General features: G+C 38.6%; 1 protein-coding gene across 3 annotated transcripts in view; it reads right to left on the reverse strand.

Moving 5' to 3' along the window:
* The window catches only part of DIAPH3 (diaphanous related formin 3), a 522,043-nt gene that overhangs the window by 471,335 nt on the left and 30,774 nt on the right, over nt 1–19,934 (reverse strand). For all 3 annotated transcript variants that reach the window (XR_007461112.1, XM_049647035.1, XM_049647034.1), the window contains one exon: nt 4,190–4,357. Coding sequence is in view for 2 of the 3 variants with exons in the window: in XM_049647035.1 (XP_049502992.1) it covers nt 4,190–4,357 (168 nt within the window). In the remaining variant the exon portion in view is untranslated. The remainder of the gene's footprint in view (nt 1–4,189; nt 4,358–19,934) is intronic.

The raw sequence follows: 19,934 nt of genomic DNA on the forward strand, positions 1-19,934 counted from the left end.
AGGCCTTTGACAAAATCCAGCACCCTTTCTTAATAAAAACCCTTGAGAAAGTCGGGATAGAAGGAACATACTTAAAGATCATAAAGGCCATTTATGAAAAGCCCACAGCTAACATCATCCTCAACGGGGAAAAACTGAGAGCTTTTTCCCTGAGATCAGGAACACGACAGGGATGCCCACTGTCACCGCTGTTGTTTAATATAGTGCTGGAAGTTCTAGCATCAGCAATCAGACAACAAAAGGAAATCAAAGGCATCAAAATTGGCAAAGATGAAGTCAAGCTTTCGCTTTTTGCAGATGACATGATATTATACATGGAAAATCCGATAGACTCCACCAAAAGTCTGCTAGAACTGATACATGAATTCAGCAAAGTTGCAGGATACAAAATCAATGTGCAGAAATCAGTTGCATTCTTATACACTAACAATGAAGCAACAGAAAGACAAATGAAGAAACTGATCCCATTCACAATTGCACCAAGAAGCATAAAATACCTAGGAATAAATCTAACCAAAGATGTAAAAGATCTGTATGCTGAAAACTATAGAAAGCTTATGCAGGTAATTGAAGAAGATATAAAGAAATGGAAAGACATTCCATGCTCATGGATTGGAAGAATAAATATTGTCAAAATGTCAATACTACCCAAAGCTATCTACACATTCAATGCAATCCCAATCAAAATTGCACCAGCATTCTTCTCGAAACTAGAACAAGCAATCCTAAAATTCATATGGAACCACAAAAGGCCCCGAATAGCCAAAGTAATTTTGAAGAAGAAGACCAAAGCAGGAGGCATCACAATCCCAGACTTTAGCCTCTACTACAAAGCTGTCATCATCAAGACAGCATGGTATTGGCATAAAAACAGACACATAGACCAATGGAATAGAATAGAAACCCCAGAACTAGACCCACAAACGTATGGCCAACTCATCTTTGACAAAGCAGGAAAGAACATCCAATGGAAAAAAGACAGTCTCTTTAACAAATGGTGCTGGGAGAACTGGACAGCAACATGCAGAAGGTTGAAACTAGACCACTTTCTCACACCATTCACAAAAATAAACTCAAAATGGATAAAGGACCTGAATGTGAGACAGGAAACCATCAAAACCTTAGAGGAGAAAGCAGGAAAAGACCTCTGTGACCTCAGCCGTAGCAATCTCTTACTCGGCACATCCCCAAAGGCAAGGGAATTAAAAGCAAAAGTGAATTACTGGGACCTTATGAAGATAAAAAGCTTCTGCACAGCAAAGGAAACAACCAACAAAACTAAAAGGCAACCAACGGAATGGGAAAAGATATTTGCAAATGACACATCGGACAAAGGGCTAGTATCCAAAATCTATAAAGAGCTCATCAAACTCCACACCCGAAAAACAACCCAGTGAAGAAATGGGCAGAAAACATGAATAGACACTTCTCTAAAGAAGACATCCGGATGGCCAACAGGCACATGAAAAGATGTTCAACGTCGCTCCTTATCAGGGAAATACAAATCAAAACCACACTCAGATACCACCTCACGCCAGTCAGAGTGGCCAAAATGAAGAAATCAGGAGACTATAGATGCTGGAGAGGATGTGGAGAAACAGGAACCCTCTTGCACTGTTGGTGGGAATGCAAATTGGTGCAGCCGCTCTGGAAAGCAGTGTGGAGGTTCCTCAGAAAATTAAAAATAGACCTACCCTATGACCCAGCAATAGCACTGCTAGGAATTTATCCAAGGGATACAGGAGTACTGATGCATAGGGGCACCTGTACCCCAATGTTTACAGCGGCACTCTCAACAATAGCCAAATTATGGAAAGAGCCTAAATGTCCATCAACTGATGAATGGATAAAGAAATTGTGGTTTATATACACAATGGAATACTACGTGGCAATGAGAAAAAATGAAATATGGCCTTTTGTAGCAACATGGATGGAACTGGAGAGTGTGAATATAAGTGAAATAAGCCATACAGAGAAAGACAGATACCATATGGTTTCACTCTTATGTGGATCCTGAGAAACATAACAGAAACCCATGGGGGAGGGGAAGAAAAAAAAAAAAAAAAAAAGAGGTTAGAGTAGGAGAGAGCCAAAGCATAAGAGACTGTTAAAAACTGAGAACAAACTGAGGGTTGATGGGGGGTGGGAGGGAGGGCAGGGTGGGTGATGGGTATTGAGGAGGGCACCTTTTGGGATTAGCACTGGGTGTTGTATGGAAACCAATTTGACAGTAAATTTCATATATTAAAAAAATAAAAAAAATAAAAAAAATAAAGTGCCTGCTTTGGCAACACATGTCCTAAATCTGGAAAAAAAAATGTTTTTCAAAGCTGAAATTATATCAACTCATGGGAACAAAAGACTTAATAAGGAGTTATACACGTGTAGTTAATTAAAACCAAAATTAGCACTTCACCAAGAGCTGACATAACAGGAAATAATGTCCCAAGCCTACGGTTCATGTAAAACAATACTAACAAAACGTATGTTCAGTGATGAAAAGTTAGTAATCACTAACACTGTAATTCTTCATTTATGGAGACACAAACCAGGCATGCTCTCTTTCTGGGGTCTTCTGAAGCTCCATGTATAATGCTGGACACAAATACTTGATGAATAGAAAATAAGGCAGTATAATAGTAAATATTTTGTTGATTCTAGTTGAGTAATAAAGAGGACCAACTATTAACTTTCTCAAATTTCAAACACATCTTACACTCTAAAGTAAATAAGTACATTTCCCTAAGAAGTAACAAGACTGTCAAAACCAGTAAGTGAAATAAATATAAAATAAACCCAGACTGGGAGGGTGCCTGGGTGGCTCAGTGGGTTAAGCATCCAACCCCCCCACTTTTTTTTTTTTTAAGTTTTACTCATTTATTGGGGGGGGGGGAGGGGCAAAAAGAGAGAGAGGGAGAGAAAATCTCAAGTAAGCTCCACACTCAGCACAGAGCACAACATGAGGCTCTATCTAATGACCACAAGATCACAACCTGAGCTGATATCAAGAGTTGGCCACTTAACGCCACCCTGGTGCCCTTAAGTGTCCAAATCTTAATTTTGGCTCAGGTCATGATCTCATGATTCATGAGTTTGAGCCCCGTGTTGAGCTCTGTGCTGACAGCAAAGTGTCTGCTTGGGTTTCTCTCTCCCTCTCCCTCTGAGCCAACCCACCCTCCCCCCACCTCCCACCCCTGCTCACTCACAACTCGCTTGCTCTTTCTCTTTCAAAATAAATGTGAATAGGGGCACCTGGGGGTCAGTCAGTTAAGCGTCCAGCTTCAGCTTGGGTCACATTCTCATAGTTGGGGAGTTCAGCTAAGTCCTCTAAGTCCATCTTCTCTACTAAATTTCCCTAAGCTGCTGCAATAACCTTTCCACTCTGGCTTCCCCTAAAGCTAATGAGATATCTCAAAAATTAATTTCTTCCCACTCTGAACTGCTGAAGAACTTAACCATTAACTACCACCTTTTGGCAATTCTTACTTAATTTTTCCAATGTTTGCTTTGAACCCTAGGAAATAAGCAACTTGAGGGTAAGAACTATATATGTAACTATTTAGATGCAATTGGCATTCATTTTGTGATAAACAATTATGAACATGGTTAATATAGCAAGCTAAATTAATTTGACCAACAACCCACTTAAAAGTTATAAGCAGAGTCACTGCTTTGTGGAACCAACTTGAAGGCAGCTTCTAAATACCAGTGTGTGTCTCCAGAAAAGGCACACCCCAAAATAAGTTTTAGTCTCCTCAGATATCAATGCTCTAAGACTATATGAACCTGGTTATCCTGAGAACTAAGAAAGGAATCAAACAAACAAAAACAAAATAAACACACCTAACAACATACACAGCACCGTGACCATCATTCTAAAATGCAAATGAACCCAGACAGACCACTTAGATAATCTTTGAGATTCAAAATATATCACTGGATACTTCAGTAAAATACATAAAAACAGAAAACCTCTTAAGAAAAAAAAAAAACAACAACAACTACTGTGCTAATTTTTCTCTGGTTCTTATTTTTTGTAATCCTGGAGCTCTGAACACCTCATGTGCTATCTTCAATGACATCAGAAATCACCCTATGGAACAGGGGTCTTAAGTGTTATTGTTCTATTAATATGATTAGAAGCTAAGGTTTTAACGTCAACCATTTTATGAAAAACCACAATTCTTACCATCATCTTTTCGAAGAGTTTTAAGACTTCACTCTCTGACAGTGGCTTTGGAATGTTTTCCATCATCTCTGAAGAACAATCATTGCTTGCAAATGCAGTCTTCAGGTTGGAAAGTGGAGGTCTCTCCTTTTTGCTTCCTGGAATTCGTATGCTGGCAAATTTGTCCAGCTACAAAGGTAAAAAGTAGCATGTTATGTTAGTATTTCCTTCAACAATATTTATCTAATTACCAAAATAAGAAAACCCACACGGTGGATCACATTATCACTATGATTTCATCCCAAGGCATTCAACACTAGAATCTTCAAAATTTTTTTACAAAAACAGAAATATGAAAATTTTTCAGTAACCATCCTGTCTAAAGGCAGAAGAGAAATCAGACAACCTCCAAAGATTCCTTGTAATCTTAAATTATAGACTTAAGATTGTAACGACAAGTGAACTTTGCTTTACGGATTAACAAACTAAGCAGTTTAAAAAGGTAACTGGACTAATTTAGTGGTTGGCAATCAAACTAATATTTAGTATCCTAGTCCTCAGCCCCCTTGTCCAGTACCCTTTTTCATAGTGCATGCCACACTCCTGAAAAAACAAAACGTGATTTAGGAATTCTAAGAGTTGAATTCTACTTATATCTCCAGAGCTAGTTGTTCTGGTAAATACCACATTTCTCCTCATTCAGGCTGGTCTGTATTTGAATTTCATGAACAACTATAAAGTACGATGGCTGAAGCCTCAGGAAATAAAGCTGGGTTTTTGTGGTAATGGGATTTCTTCTATTAGATCAAATAGTTCACTGATATTTGAAAGTGTATAGACATTAATTTATAAACCTAATTCCATATTCATTGAATATCGCTTGATTTCACAAATTCTATTCATCACATAAAACCCACACTCAAAGTTTCAAGTGGTAACAGTCAAAAACGCAAAATGTCTTAAAGAGGCTAATAGAAGTAAGTATACTCAAAAAACAATGGTTCTGTGAATTGTTCAATGTAACTATACGTTACACTGTTCTTACCATAATGTAGGTAATATACAGACGTATGCTCTTCAGGGCAGCCACTAGCCATTTGTGGTTATTTAAATGTAAATTAGAATTTCAGTTCCTTAAAAGCCTAAATGTCCATCAACTGATGAATGGATAAAGAAGATGTGGTTTATATATACAATGGAATACTACTTGGCAATGAGAAGGAATGAAATCCTGCCATTTGCAGCAACGTGGATAGAACTGGAACGTATTATGCTAAGTGAAATAAGCCAGTCATAGAAAGATCATATATTTTGACTTCTGTGTGGATCTTGAGAAACTTAACAGAGACCATGGGGGAAGGGAAAGGGGAAAAAAACTAAATAGTTACAAACAGAGAGGTAGGGAGGCAAACCATAAGAGACTCTTAAATACAGAAAATAAACTGAGGGCTGATGCGGGGTGGGGGAGAGGGGAAAGTGGGTGATGGGCAGCGAGGAGGGCACTTGTTGGGATGAGCACTGGGTATTGTATGGAAGTCAATTTGACAATAAATTGTATATAAAAAAAAAAAGTTCAGTTCCTTAGTTACACTAGCCCCATATCAAAAGCCACATGTGGCTAGTCAAAGTACATATATAACATTTCTACTATCACAGAATGTTCTATTGGATAGCACTAGGATTTCATTAAGACGCGAAGATAGCAATGTTTATCTTTCAAAATAAATCTTTAAATTCTCTGAGAGTAAAGCCTAAGAAATATGCCATGTACTGCATTCACACACGGTCCACCTAACATGACCTAATCATTAAAGTACTAAGAATATGACAGCTTCCAGTAGCATTTAGAAAGTCACAAAACACTACCACTACTCTCATCCTAACAACAAAAACAAGCCAGAAAACTTCCAAAATTATAGTTGTTGTTTTCAACCCATCAGGGAGCGGAGGACACTATGAAACCTGGAAGAACTATCACAAAGTGACAAGCTGCTTTTATCCCTGACAAACAGCTACAGACTAAGAAGTTCAACAAGGGCAAAGAAAAAACAGCCTAATTTTTAACGCACTATTGGCAGCCACATGGGTGCCGGCATGAGAAACATTACTAGAATTCCAAGGAGACTAATCAAGGAACAAGTCTCCACCCACCTACCGACACTTTCCCTCAGGTCTTCAACTACTTGGGGTAGGACGCCAATGGCTGGAGGGAAGGCAAGGTGTCCTGAGCCATGTAATGTCTGGGGAGGCCTCTTCCCATGCAAAGCCACTGCCCTCCCAAACACTCTGACCTAGGTAAAAGACAGCCACCTGGGTGGCTCAGTTGGTTAAGCATCTGACTTCAGCTCAGGTCATGATTTCTCAGTTCGTAAGTTCGAGCCCCGCATCAGGCTCTGTGCTGACAGCTCAGAGCCTGGAGCCTGCTTCAGATTCTCTGTCTCCCTCTCTCTCCCTGTCCCTCCTCCGCTTGTGCTCTCTCCCTCTCCCTCAAAAGCAAATAAACAAACGTTTTAAAAAAAAAAAAAAAAAAAAGACGGGAAAGAAATCCCAAAGACACAATCTGGACCTTCAGAGAATAAATGACAGTGGCCACCCGATGGTTGGCTGGGGACAGATACCAGATCAAAGAGACTTCTTGAAGAAACAGAGCCAGAAGTGCAACTGCAAACACAAAGAACTCTGCACTAATTCTGAAAAGGGCATCAGAACTTTAAAACAGAGTTATCCCAGTCTTGAAAGCTAGTTGTTCAGTTGTAAAGCCAAAAGTAGAACGCCAGAATCTCCTTAGTGCTAAGAAACTTTTGAAGCCCCAGAAGACACTAATCAAACTAAAGCAGCACCTTTGGCAAGCCCATCTCCACCAGAGAGCATAATCGACTCAGCTCCAATTCTAGCAGCCTGAAAAAAGGGCACATTCTTTCTTAGAAGTATTATTTACTTTAATTTCCACACTATTTAAGTCAAATGTCCACCGTATATTCACATACTGCTACATACACAAAGGACCAAGGAAATGCCACGCACAAAGAGAAGCAGACCTAGAGGTAGCCTGGATGATGGAATTGTCAGACGGACCATTCAGAAGGATGTTTGTAAAAATGCTGAAGAATATAATGAAGAGTGAACACAACATAGGACATGGGGAATTTCAGCAACAAAGTCATGGAAACTATTTTAAGAACCACACTAGAAATTTCATACATATATCGGGGCACCTGGGTGGCTCAGTTGGTTGAGAGTCTGACTTCGACTAAGGTCATGATCTCATGGTTCGTGAGTTCGAGCCCCGCATCGGGCTCTGTGCTGACAGCTCAGAGCCTGGAGCTTGCTTCAGATTCTGTGTCTCCTTCTCTTTGTGCCCTCTCCCCCTCATGCTCTTTCTCATTCTCAAAAAATATTAAGAGAAAAAGAAATTTCAAATGTATCAAAAAAATGAAAATTTCATTAGCTGAGCTTCAGAGTCACCTGAATATTGCTGAGAAAAGAACTGGGAAACCTAAACCCAGATCGACAAAAAGCATGCAAACTGAAACACAAAGAAAAAAGGGAAAGAATAAAGAAGAGAGAAACCAAGAGCTGTGATATAATATGAAGTGCTATAATACAAGTATAATTGAGGACCAGAAAATGGTACAGAAGACCTATTTGAGTAGATAATGATAAAATAACTGATTTTTAAGAAATCAACTCACAGAGGGGCGCCTGGGTGGTTCAGCTGGTTAAGCTTCCAACTCTTCTTTTTAATGTTCGTTTATTTTTGAGAGAGAGACAGAGTGCGAGCAAGGTAGGGAGACATAGAATCCAAAGCAGGCTCCAGGCTCTGAGCTGTCAGCACAGCTGACAGCCCCCGATGTGGGGCCCAAACCCATGAACGATGAGATCATGACCTGAGCCAAAGTCGGACACTTAACTGACTGAGACACCCAGGCGCCCCTAGGCCTCCAACTCTTGATTTCGGCTCAGCTCATGATCTCCCAGTTCATGAGTTCGAGCCACGCATCTTGGGATTCACTCTCTCTCTCTCTCTCTCTCTCTCTCCCTGTCCCTCCCCTGCTGCCTGCCTCTCTCTCACAAATAAATTAATTAAAAATAAGTCAATTCACAGATGGATACAAGCACAAACTAAGAATACCAAAACAAGCCCACACCTAGGCAGCTCATAGTCAAACTGCTAAAAATTAAAAGTGAAGGGCAAACCATAAAAGCACAGCCAGAGATCTGAAGACACATTATGTACAAGTTAAAAATGACACAAATTACTAATTTTTCACCAGACACTACAGCAGCAGAAGACAATAGAGTAGTATCTTTACAGTTTAGTATTTGGAGAAAACGACGGTCATCCAGAGATTCTACATCTAGCAAAAATACCTTTCGAAAATAGAAGCAGAATAAAGACATTTCAGACAGAGAAAACCTGAGAGAATCTGTCTCCAACAGACCTGTACTACAAGAAGTGTCAAAAGAAGTTTTTCAGGCTAAAAGAATGATAACGAGATACAATCTCAAGTTGTAAAATGAAACGAAGAACAGAGATGTTACTCTATTAGATGTTTATAATACAAAAGAAAAAAAAGCTATGTACAATTTAAACTGAGTAACAATCAAGTGGCAGAGACAAGCATATAAAGAGGTAATTACATATGGATATAAAAAAACGCAGCAAGATATGTGCAATGAACCATGGTAGCCAAGACAAGGGGCATCAACTCAACATGAACACTCCCTTACTTTGGCAAAACCCAGAAATATATCATTGTCTCCACATGCTCAGAGGTTCAAAAGTTAGTGTCCCTGTGTACCTGAGCACCCTAATTCTTGATACTTGTTTTAAAAAATGAGGAGACACCAAAAACAGTAAGAAATGGGACTGATTCCTCCACCCGGCTTCTGAATCACTACTTCATTGCAGTAACTTCTCTACAGGGAATATCAATTCCTGAGCATAAAACCTGTGCTGACTCCACACACTACATACACAAGAAAGTAACTTCATTAATATGCTAAACTTATAATGAAGTGAAATTGAGCAAAACATCATTAATGTGACATCAATATTATAAATGTAAACATGTCGATGAGTGGGAAGAGTAAGCTTAAGCAATTCACAAGCTAATTTGTGAATATATAACCTAATGGTTTCCATCAGCAATAGCTACCCCAAAATTTTCATTTTTGCCAAAAAAAACTACAACTTTCTAAATAAGATTCTCTCAAAGTCACTGAACACCTTCCGTATTTTATGCACTGTGTTAAGAGCTTGAAAGGCAGCATCAGGTTGAATGCATTTGTTTAATTCTTAAAATAAGGAAACTGTCTATGTAAAAGGACGAGCTCCAGAACACTTTTACAGGTAACAATTTCCTAATATTTAACTTCTAAAACAGTATAAACAAACAAAAAAATCCATTAGGTTTTTAGAAGGAGAACTGCATTTATATCAATAAACAATATCGTAATTTGTACAACAACAACAAAATAGAATTAGCACACCTCCCCCATATGCTTCACACCTAAACTCTAGGGGAAAGTTGGATTTTATTCAACTGGAAAGCAATTTCACACATTCCCACTAGGATAGCTACAGGCAAGGTACGAAAAATAAGTATATCCCTCCTTTTAGCTTCCAAGTCGACAGAGGTCCGAATACAAACAGGAGATACTTAAGGATCAATGTTGCTTAATTTCAACACTTTTATTTATTTTCCTGATTAAAAAGGATGAAACAAAGGCGTGCCTGGGTGGCGTCCAACTTTGGCTCAGGTCACAATCTCACAGTTTGTGAGTTCGAGCCCCGCGTTGGGCTTTGCGTTGGGCTTTGTGCTGACAGCTCGGAGCCTGAAGCCTGCTTCGGATTCTGTGTCTCCCTATGTCTCTGCTCCTCCCGTTTTCCTCCTTCCTTTCTTTTTTGTTTTCCTCCTTCCTTTCTTGTTTGTTTTCCTCCTTCCTTTCTTGTTTGTTTTCCTTCCTTTCTTGTTTGTTTTCCTTCCTTTCTTGTTTTCCTCCTTCCTTTCTTGTTTTCCTCCTTCCTCTCTTTCAAAAATACATAAACATTAAAAAAAAAAAGTACAAAATAAGAGTCATAGGAGTAAAATACATACGACCCTCCTATGTTACAACAGCAAATTAAATTTGTTGAATACCTCAGGCTTAATTAAAAGCATTCCCAGGTATGGATGCTCTATCAAGCACTACAGGTAGATTCCACATCATCTGGGCACTACTGACAAAGCTAGGTGCAAAATGAACTTTACTATCAAATCATTTAAACATTCTATTGTTTTGTTTTGTTTTGAGAGATAATGCTATGACTCCACTCATAAATGGGGGGGGGGGTAAAAATCCCCCTCCTAATTTATCTTTTATAGAATTGCTCATCCAATTTGCTTGAAGGAAGGCACAATGAAACATGAGCAAAATTTTAAAATACCTTGGTCTGTAAATGCACAGTACAAATCCCCATTACACTGACTATAAGTTGGTTATTCTGTATTTGGCAATGGGACTGGGAGTATGTTCCCAAGTTGTGCACCTGCACAGCTACTGTTCATTTTCCGTGAAATTCTCCTGAAGCTGAACTAGAAACACAACCCAAGGAGGTGAACGGTGCCAATGACTTGCTTTTGTTGAAGAATTGGTTGAACACACAGAAGACTGAGAGAATTTTATTTTAATGCTATTTAAAGGTAGTACACCACACTTAATTAATATGGCTTCAGCTGTGTCTGGGGTGTACAGAGTTTTATAAATTAATATCACTTATCTTCACGGGAAGTTAAATGAGCACCCTGCTGAGTATTATCTCACACTGATAATCAGTAATTACAGTTTAAATAAAATTAATTAAACGAAAAACAGGCTCTAAAAAACTATCTGGATTTTAAGCTATAGTTTAACACTGTAATAGTAACAAAGTTCTATTACAGTGGTTTAAATACTGACAGCAGTGACTTTTTTTTAATTTAAAACAAAAGGAAGATATTGTAATTATTAGTCATTTTAAATTTGAAAAGCCTGAAAAAGTATGTATGATCATAAACACACTTCCTTAGAACCTACAAGGGACTACATATTTTCATGGAATCCAAGAGAATCAAGCAAATAAAAGTTCATCGTAATTTTAAGTCAATTCTAGGTGAATGCACCACCAAAATCTAGAAAAAAAACAATTATTTAAAATTATCTACCAGTTTTCACACAATCTTGTGCCATATTTAAGAAGAAAAAAACCTAACAGCTAAAACAGCTTGGCTTTTTCATTAACTTTATTAGTAAATAGGCAACTAGCTTACTAAAAAAGCTCCAGCATCTGACTTCTGAATCCTGCCCAACCACCTGTTTGCTCTGTCACCCTAACCGAGCTATCTAAACCTTTCAAGATCGTACCTATCACAGTGAGTTGTTCATAGGAAATGAAAATGCTTCTCACCTTTCAGTTTTGGGTTAAAAGTCCTGAAAAGCTGTAGCTGACAGCTCTAAAGCAACACATGTATCTTCACAACCCCCTTCATTCTCTATCACCACACATAGTTCATTCTCTTTACATGTCCTTTCATAAGACTTAGGAAAACCTACAATTTTTTCATTTGTTTTGAAAATGTTGACTGTCTCTTGCCCACTGAAATATAAGTGCCATGCTAAATGAACCATCAACTGTCTTAGTCACTGTAGTAGGGAAATGATCCTGACTCGATTGGCCAATAGGATACTGCAGAAATGACGGAGTGTGGTTTCCAAGACTAGATCATAAAAGATGTTACAGCTTTTGTCTTGCTCCCGCTTGGATCACTCAGTCTTGGGTATGCCAGGAAGACACTCAACACCTAGGGGGAGGTCCACGTGTCAAAGAACTGAGCTGAAGAAACTGAAGAGGCATAGAGGCCTCGTGTCAACAGCAATGTGCGTGTGCCATCTTGGAAGCCCATTCGAGCTTTCAGATGACTTATTACATAGCAACAGAGCACTAACAGCTCCTCATAGAGTAATACTTGTAAACAGCTCTAGCCAACATCTTCACTACAACCTCCTAAGACCCCCAAGCCAAAACCAGCTAGCTAATCAACTGCCAAATTCCTGCCCCCAGAAGAAGTGTGAGATACTAATCGTTTGCTGTTTTAAGTCACTAAGTTTTGGGGTAATTTGTGAGCATAGCAACAGGTAACGGTTACAGTCACTATATATGTTCAGCCTACAGCACAGAGTATAGCAGATAGCTAGCAATCAACTAATCCATGAAGGTATGAATAACTGAATAAACAATTACTGGATAAAATACATAAAATGCAGTACGTCTCTCAAGAGGTTTACCACTTGAAGAAAAAACATGATAGAAAACTTATTATAAATAAAGATAAAATACATAGGTGCCCCCAAGAAAAATCATAAGCCAAGTACATCAGCGACAGATAGGAACAAGTGATTAATCCTAGGGTGAGGGAACTTCAAAGGAGGCTTGGAAAGAGAATACATCAGGGAGTCCTGTGCAGCTGATGGGAGAATTACAGAAGATGGTACACGTGGGCAGCCCAACAGTATGCCTGCCTAGTCCATGGTCTTCACTAAAACGCTGGGAACATCAGTATTACTGAGAACACCATCGGTGAGAAACTAGCCATTCGCAGGTATGAAAAGCTAACCATCCCTGTCTGAGGCCACAATCCTATTACTCAATACCAATTCCCACCAACCCAACCACTACTGCACTCTATCTTTACTATCCCTCAGTGTTACAAGTGGCCTTTTCTGGCCTTAAATTTAGGTTATAGTGAAACTATACTCTCTAGCCAGAGGCTTTGAAAGCAATGTTTTACCATCACCCACAAAAAACAATCATCTACTTACAGTAGTTTATTTACATTTAAATTTCATATGGTATCTTATTAAATGAGAAGTATATTTATTAGGTTATTAAAATTCCTTGAATATAGATTGTAATATGTAGTTAGTGTTCTACAGCCAACAGGTGTAGGGCAACAAGTGAAGATGCCTGCACAGGGAAGAACGGAGGCCCCCAACAACAATCAGCACCAACTTGGCCAGTTGCAAGTGAACAACCTATAAATGGATTCTCCAGCCCTCTCAAGGCTTCACATGACTGCAGCCAGAGCCCACAATGTCGTGCTTATAAACTCATAAAAACTCTGAACCAGAACTATCCCACTAAGATGCTTCCAAATTTCCGACCCAAGAAACTGAAATGTTAAGTGTTTATTATTGTTTTAACACTCTAAGCTTTGAGATATTAGCAATAGGAAAGTAATACAGAGCTCCTCATAGAATACTTTTAAATGCCTAAAATAAATGTAATTACAACAAAAATGGTGTTATGAAATATCTTAAATTTTAGAGTAATAGGTCTTAATACATTACAGAACATGAGGTAACAGGAAGTCTAACTTCAACATAGTGTTGAACACAGACCACCTTTCAAAATACCTTCAGTAACTAAAATGTGTTTTGAACATACCTATTTTCTCGGTTAATCAAGTCACAGGTCAAATCCTACTATATGTGTATGCATTTTGAATTTTTAGTTTTTTGTTTGTTTAGTTATTTAGAGAGAGAGAGAGAGAGAGAGAGAGAGAGAGAGAGAATGCGCAAGTGGGGGAGAGACAGAGAGAGATAGAATCCCAAGCAGGCTCTGCATCATCAGCGCAGAACCCACGAACTGCGAGATCATGACCTGAGCTGAAGTTGGGTGCTTAACCGACTGAGCCACCCAGGCACCCCTTGAATTTTCAGTTTTTAAAGAAGTTACAAATACAGGTGAAAACAAAGTTTTGCTTACAGATTAATGAAAACGATTCAATCTTTTTTTCCATTCCAGTTCAAAGACACCATGAAGGTTACTACAGACTGCCTGGAGGTCCATGGACTGCAGTTTAAGAACCCCTGATAGTAGATATGGAATAACAGAAACAGGAGTGGAAAGGAAAACAACTCCTGTGTCTAATGTCTCTCATGCATTAGGGGCAGAAACTATAAGACCTAAAGATGAGACCAAAAAGGAGAAAACCAACAGAAATCCTTTAAAACAGCTAGAAGCTTTTGAAGGAAGAAGCCAACAGGAATGCAAAGCTTTCAAAGAACATCTAGGTTTCAATTAGAACAAGAAGGAAAACAAACATTCAAAAACAGGCTTTGACTTCCAAAGGGCAAAGTAGGAGGGCTTGAGAAGCCTGGAGGATGTGAGATAGGATGCCTGAGAAAAAGAAAAAATGGTCCTAGAAAGGGAGAGAAGCATCTAGGTGCTGATAGGGATTGATTATGACTTCTGATGTTGACTTAGATCAACAGAAAAGTGATGTGAACTGTAGTAACTAATGAAAACTAATAAGGAAACAAATCATGAAATCATGTAGACTGTCTCTTCTTAAATCATCTTCTCTCTGTCCCTACTGCCACTGTCCTAGTTCAGGACACTTGGACAACAGCTGTATACAGCCTCCTGGCTTGCCTCTAGGTCTTCTCTGTCCCTCTACCCCTAACCACTTGCAGCCATTATCAACACTGACATCATTTTGATCTTACTGAAATGTAAATCCAATCCTGTCCCTCACTCCTGTACTTAAAACCTTTCAACCTTTGCATCCCCATTACTCAAAGGAGGACATTCCAGTCTTATCATGGCTCAAAAGGTCCAGCTTGATCTGAACCCTACTTTCTGTCCAGGCAATCTCTTCACTACTCTACCCGCCATTACACTGTAGGAACCAGATGTAATGAACAACTCAGAGTCTCTTAAATGTGCAAACTGTTTTTTGTGCCTAAAAACCTACCACAACCACAACTCCTATCCCATCTCCATAATCGGGATCATTTCACCTCAGTCTTTGGCTTTCAGTTTGAGCTACATCTTAGGTAGGAGCCTTCCAGACTCCTCAAAACTAGGCTGGATGCCCACAAGTCTGGTGCTTGCCATTACATAGCACGAGTACTATTCCAAAGTTACCCCATCATAGGTTTATTCATTATTTTATTCACCACTGGACCTACTCCTGGAACTTAGCATAGTTCATACAATTAGTGCTCTATTAGTCTTTGTTAAGTGAATAATAAATAGCTTTCTGTCCTCCATGCCTGGGATACAACCCATTACTTCTTACTTTGCTAATTCCTTCCCAGCAATATCAGGATGAACTCCAAGTGTTATGTCTTTTATATATTCATTAAGAACAATCTGGACTCTTCCTAACACTGACCCTTCAAAGACTGGTCCCCTAGATTAAAAACAACCTTGAGTTCTAGAATATAACACCAGGTGACAAGAAAAATATCCAAAGAAAAAGATAATCCCTTAAAAATAATATTCAAACCCCAAAGTTTTACTTACTCATATTGTTAAGCACAATTCTAATTTCTTATATACAGATATTAATACTATACACATAAAGGAAATAGAAGTTAGCTCTGTAGATAAATAGCACACTTTTTACAAGACATAGACCTGTACTACCCATAAAACAAAAGGTTCCTGAGAACACCAACAATTGTTTTCTACTTGCCTACCTGGCACTTCCATCTGGGATCCATTCTGTTGGTATCCAGGGAGTAAAATTATCAGAGTAAAAAATTACTACAACTCAGGGCACCTGGGTGGCTCAGTCAGTTAAGCGTCCGATTTTGACTCAGGCCATGATCTCATGGTTCGTGAGTTCAAGCCCCACATCGGGCTCTGTGCTGACAGCTCAGAGCTTGGAGCCTGCTTCAGACTCTGTCTCCTTCTCTCTCTCTGCCTCTCTTCCTCTCACGCTCACTCGCTCTCTCTCTCAAAAATAAATATTTTTTTTAAATTACTACAAATCCTACAACTCCTGCCAGCCTATATTCCAATTTGTCCTTCAAAAGTAGCTGAAAAGTCCCCTTCTCTACCAAGTCTTCTCCCAACCTCAAAGATGACCTTACAACTCCACTGGACTTTAGACACAGTGCAATGGGCCTAGAACAGTATTAGTATACCTATACAACCGTAAACTGTATACACATCTGTTTCTTCACTGTTCCCAATGGCAGAACAGTCATATTGATCTTTATATTCCTATAACAGTACTAACCACTCAAATGCTTAATGAATGAATGGATAAAAGGATGAATAAACAAGTCTGCACACCCCACTACATCTTAGTCTGTTCAACTCTGAGAGCTCTTGATCTAATTCCCAAGTTTCTACTGATTTGAGGAGGAGCTCTCTAAACTATCCCATAAATATTTAAAGATTCTAAGACAGTACTTAAGTGTTACTACTGAAAACCTAAGTACAGGAAGCTCTAATTAACTCATATTAATGGGCTCAGAAAGGCCCACCTGACTTAGTGAATAATTTAAGCTTAGAGAACTTGTTCTGATGTATTTTACCACATACATTCAATTGCCCCAGTCCATGCTGGTTTATCTACTTAACACAGAAGAGTTTATTTTGAATATATAGCTTCGAAGAAAAACTGGAAAATCTCACACTTTTTGTATTATCATTCATGGTTTTTAAACTTACCAAGGAAAACAGAAGTTCATAAAAGTGCAAAATGAACTTCAATCATAGTACAGACAGTTTTATGTCTTATTAGACCAATAAGAAAAAAAATAATTGTTAAGCTCTTTTTTTAAAGTTGATGATGTATGTTCTATTGACTTTCAAGTCAGGAACATAAATAAAATGATTCGTTTCTTTCCTAAGTACAATGTCTAACTTGGCACATATCCCACAAGGGATATCACATCTAGGTAGGTCCAGGAGTAGCCTGTAGGTAGACAAAACTTGGTTCCATCAAGTGTATCTATCTGGGGAACTCATCTTTGAGTGAACCAGTCTCGCAGATAACACCCAGGAATGTGCTAGAGTCAAATAGCAGCATTTACATCAAGCGAGGCACAAGGTCCACAGAGAACAATGAAAGTTTCTCATAGCACTCATCAGAACCCACACTCAGGCAGTATCTTCAATGGCTCTAAGACCTCATTCCTGGTGGCAAAATTTGAGGGGAACCAAGAAAGCCTATACTTATACCTGGGAGCAGATTGCAGTCACCATATCTGTAAAGTGGTTTGCAACCAGAGTTTTTCCATGTCCTTTGTAATTAAAAAAAAAAAAAAAACCAGACTCCTATCCTTTACCTGTTGACATCTCTCAGTCACAAATGACTACTCCTTCAGCATAAATGTTTCTCAGTTTTGTTTACTGGAAATACTAAAAATACCTCATTTCTTATAGAAAACTTCTTACAGATGTCTTTATAATTCTCAGGATTAAGGTAAGTGACTAGGATACAATTTTCCCTTGTCAATTTAATTTAGAGATCTCAGGCACCTGTGTGGCGCAGTTGGTTGATCACCTGACTCATGAGGTCATGATCTCACGGTTCCTGTGTTCAAGCCCTATGTGGGGCTCTGCGCTGGGAGTGCAGGGCCTGCTTGGGATTCTCTCTCTGTATCTCCCCCCGTCTCCAGTTAAGTCTCTCTCAAAATAAATAAACTGAAAAAAAAAAAAAAAAAGCTTTAAAAATTTTTGTTTAAAATAAAGGTCAGAGGTTTCATATAGATGGCTCCAGAGGAAAAGCAGGAAACGAGAAATATACTTTCAGATTTTATATTGGCACTCTCAGAGGAGAAAGGGATAGTACTTAAGTGGCAATGTAACTCTCTTGGTAAAGACCATATTCTCTGGAATCAGTCTGCCATAGTTTTTCTGGCTGCTTCATGACATTGAACAAGTTACATAATCTCTTTTGCCTTAGTTTCTCCATCTTTAAAAATGGGAATAAACTGGCACTTGGGTGGCTCAGTCAGTTAAATGTCCGACTTCAGCTCAGGTCTGATCTCCCAGTTCGTGAGTTCGAGCCACGCGTCGGGCTCTGGGCTTACAGCTCAGAGCCTGGAGCCTGCTTCAGATTCTGTGTCTCCCTCTCTTTCTGCCCCTCCCCCCCCCTCACGCTCTGTCTCTCTCTCCTTCAAAAATAAACAAGCATTTAAAAAAATTAAAAAGAAAAAATGTAAGGTTTAATTTGGGGCATGAACAGTTTCAAGTACAGGTGAGACATCCATACAAAAGTATTCAGTAGGCCAATAGAGTAATAGATCTCAACTTAAAGAAAAGGTCATAGACAAAGACATGGACTAAGGTCATCACCCCAGTCCAGCACTATACACAGGAGAGCAGGGGCCTCAGTAAAGAAACCTGATAAATGACAATAGTTTAAGATAAGCAAAGGAAAACCACACAAAACAAAAAAGGAAAGGTCATGGGGATATGAAATCAATAAAGTTTGTGTCCCAGAGGCCAAGAAGTATTTGTTCAAAAAGGAAGGCAAAAACTGTATCAAGTATAGCCAATCAATCTAGTCAATTTCCAAAGCCTACAACTTAATATTACTGGGGATATAAGTAGTTATTTCATAATGATGAAAGATTTACTACAATCCCAAATGTATATGCACTTAATTCCAGAGCTTTAAAATATATGGAGCAAAACTGATAGAACTGATCAGAGAAATAAAATATCCAGAATTATAGTTGGAGACTTCCACACTTCTCTCTCAATAATTGTTAAAACAAGCAGAAAAATCAAGAAAACAGGATATGAATAATACTGTCAGCCAATGTGACTTCTTTATAGATCAATCTAACACAAGCAAAATGCACATGTAACATTCACAAAGATAGACCACATTCTGGGACAGAAAGCAAGACTCAGCAAACTGAATTATGATTGAAGTCACACAAAGCATGATCCCTGGCCACAAGGAAATTAAGTTACAATTCAGTAATAAGAGAGTTCAGGAAAATCCCCAAATATTTAAAAGTTAAACATAGACGTAAATAACCAATGGGTTAAAGAAGAAATCAACAGGAAAATTGGGAAATTTCTGAACATTCAGAAAATGACACAGCTAAAGTAGCACTCAGAGGAAAATTGATAGTGTAATTGTTTTTATATTAGAAAACAAAGGCCTCAAATCAATTAGGTAAGTTTCCACTTACTTAAGGCCAAGTCTCACTCAAGAGTAATTTGGCCCTGTATCTAGTAATAGACATTACAAGGAATGGCAAATAAGCATAATAAACGATGCTTAACATCATTTGTCATTAGTGGAAACAATCTGTCAGTTTCTCGTAAAGTTAATCATAGTTACCACATAATTCCCCTTCCAAAATGAAACCATACCCCCAAAAACTGTACTCAAAGGTTCACAGCTTTATTCAATCACCAAAAACTGGAAACCCAAACTGTTGAATATATAAACTAGAAGTATTACCAAACAATGGCATACTATTCAGTAATAAAAACAACGAATTCTGATACACCCAAAGCACTAGAGCGGGCCTCAAAAGCACAATGCTAAGAAGCCAGACACAAAAGCACTATACTAAGTGATTCCACTTATATGAAATCCTAGAAACTGAGTTATATGGTACAAAAAGCTGACTCATGTCTCCCAAGAGCCAGGATAGGCGGAAGAAATTGACTACAAACGGCACAAAATCTTTTGGGGTGATGGAAAGCTTTTATATCATGATCATAGTGTATACATGATTGTATACGCTTGTCAAAATTCATCAAATTGCATCCATAAAATTGGTATATTATGTTAAATGTAAATCTTTCCTCAAAAAAAAAAAAAATTCATGTTACTAACTATACCACTAATGCTGTGAATGCATAGTTCACCAAGCACTTTGGCATTATTTTTCCCTTGTAAAGCTCTATAACCAGGGACACCAAGGCCCAACAGTTAAATACGCAAAGTCACACTGCTAGCAAGTGGCAGCAACT

This window comes from Panthera uncia, assembly GCF_023721935.1.
Source record: "Panthera uncia isolate 11264 chromosome A1 unlocalized genomic scaffold, Puncia_PCG_1.0 HiC_scaffold_16, whole genome shotgun sequence".
NCBI classification, from domain to species: domain Eukaryota; kingdom Metazoa; phylum Chordata; class Mammalia; order Carnivora; family Felidae; genus Panthera; species Panthera uncia.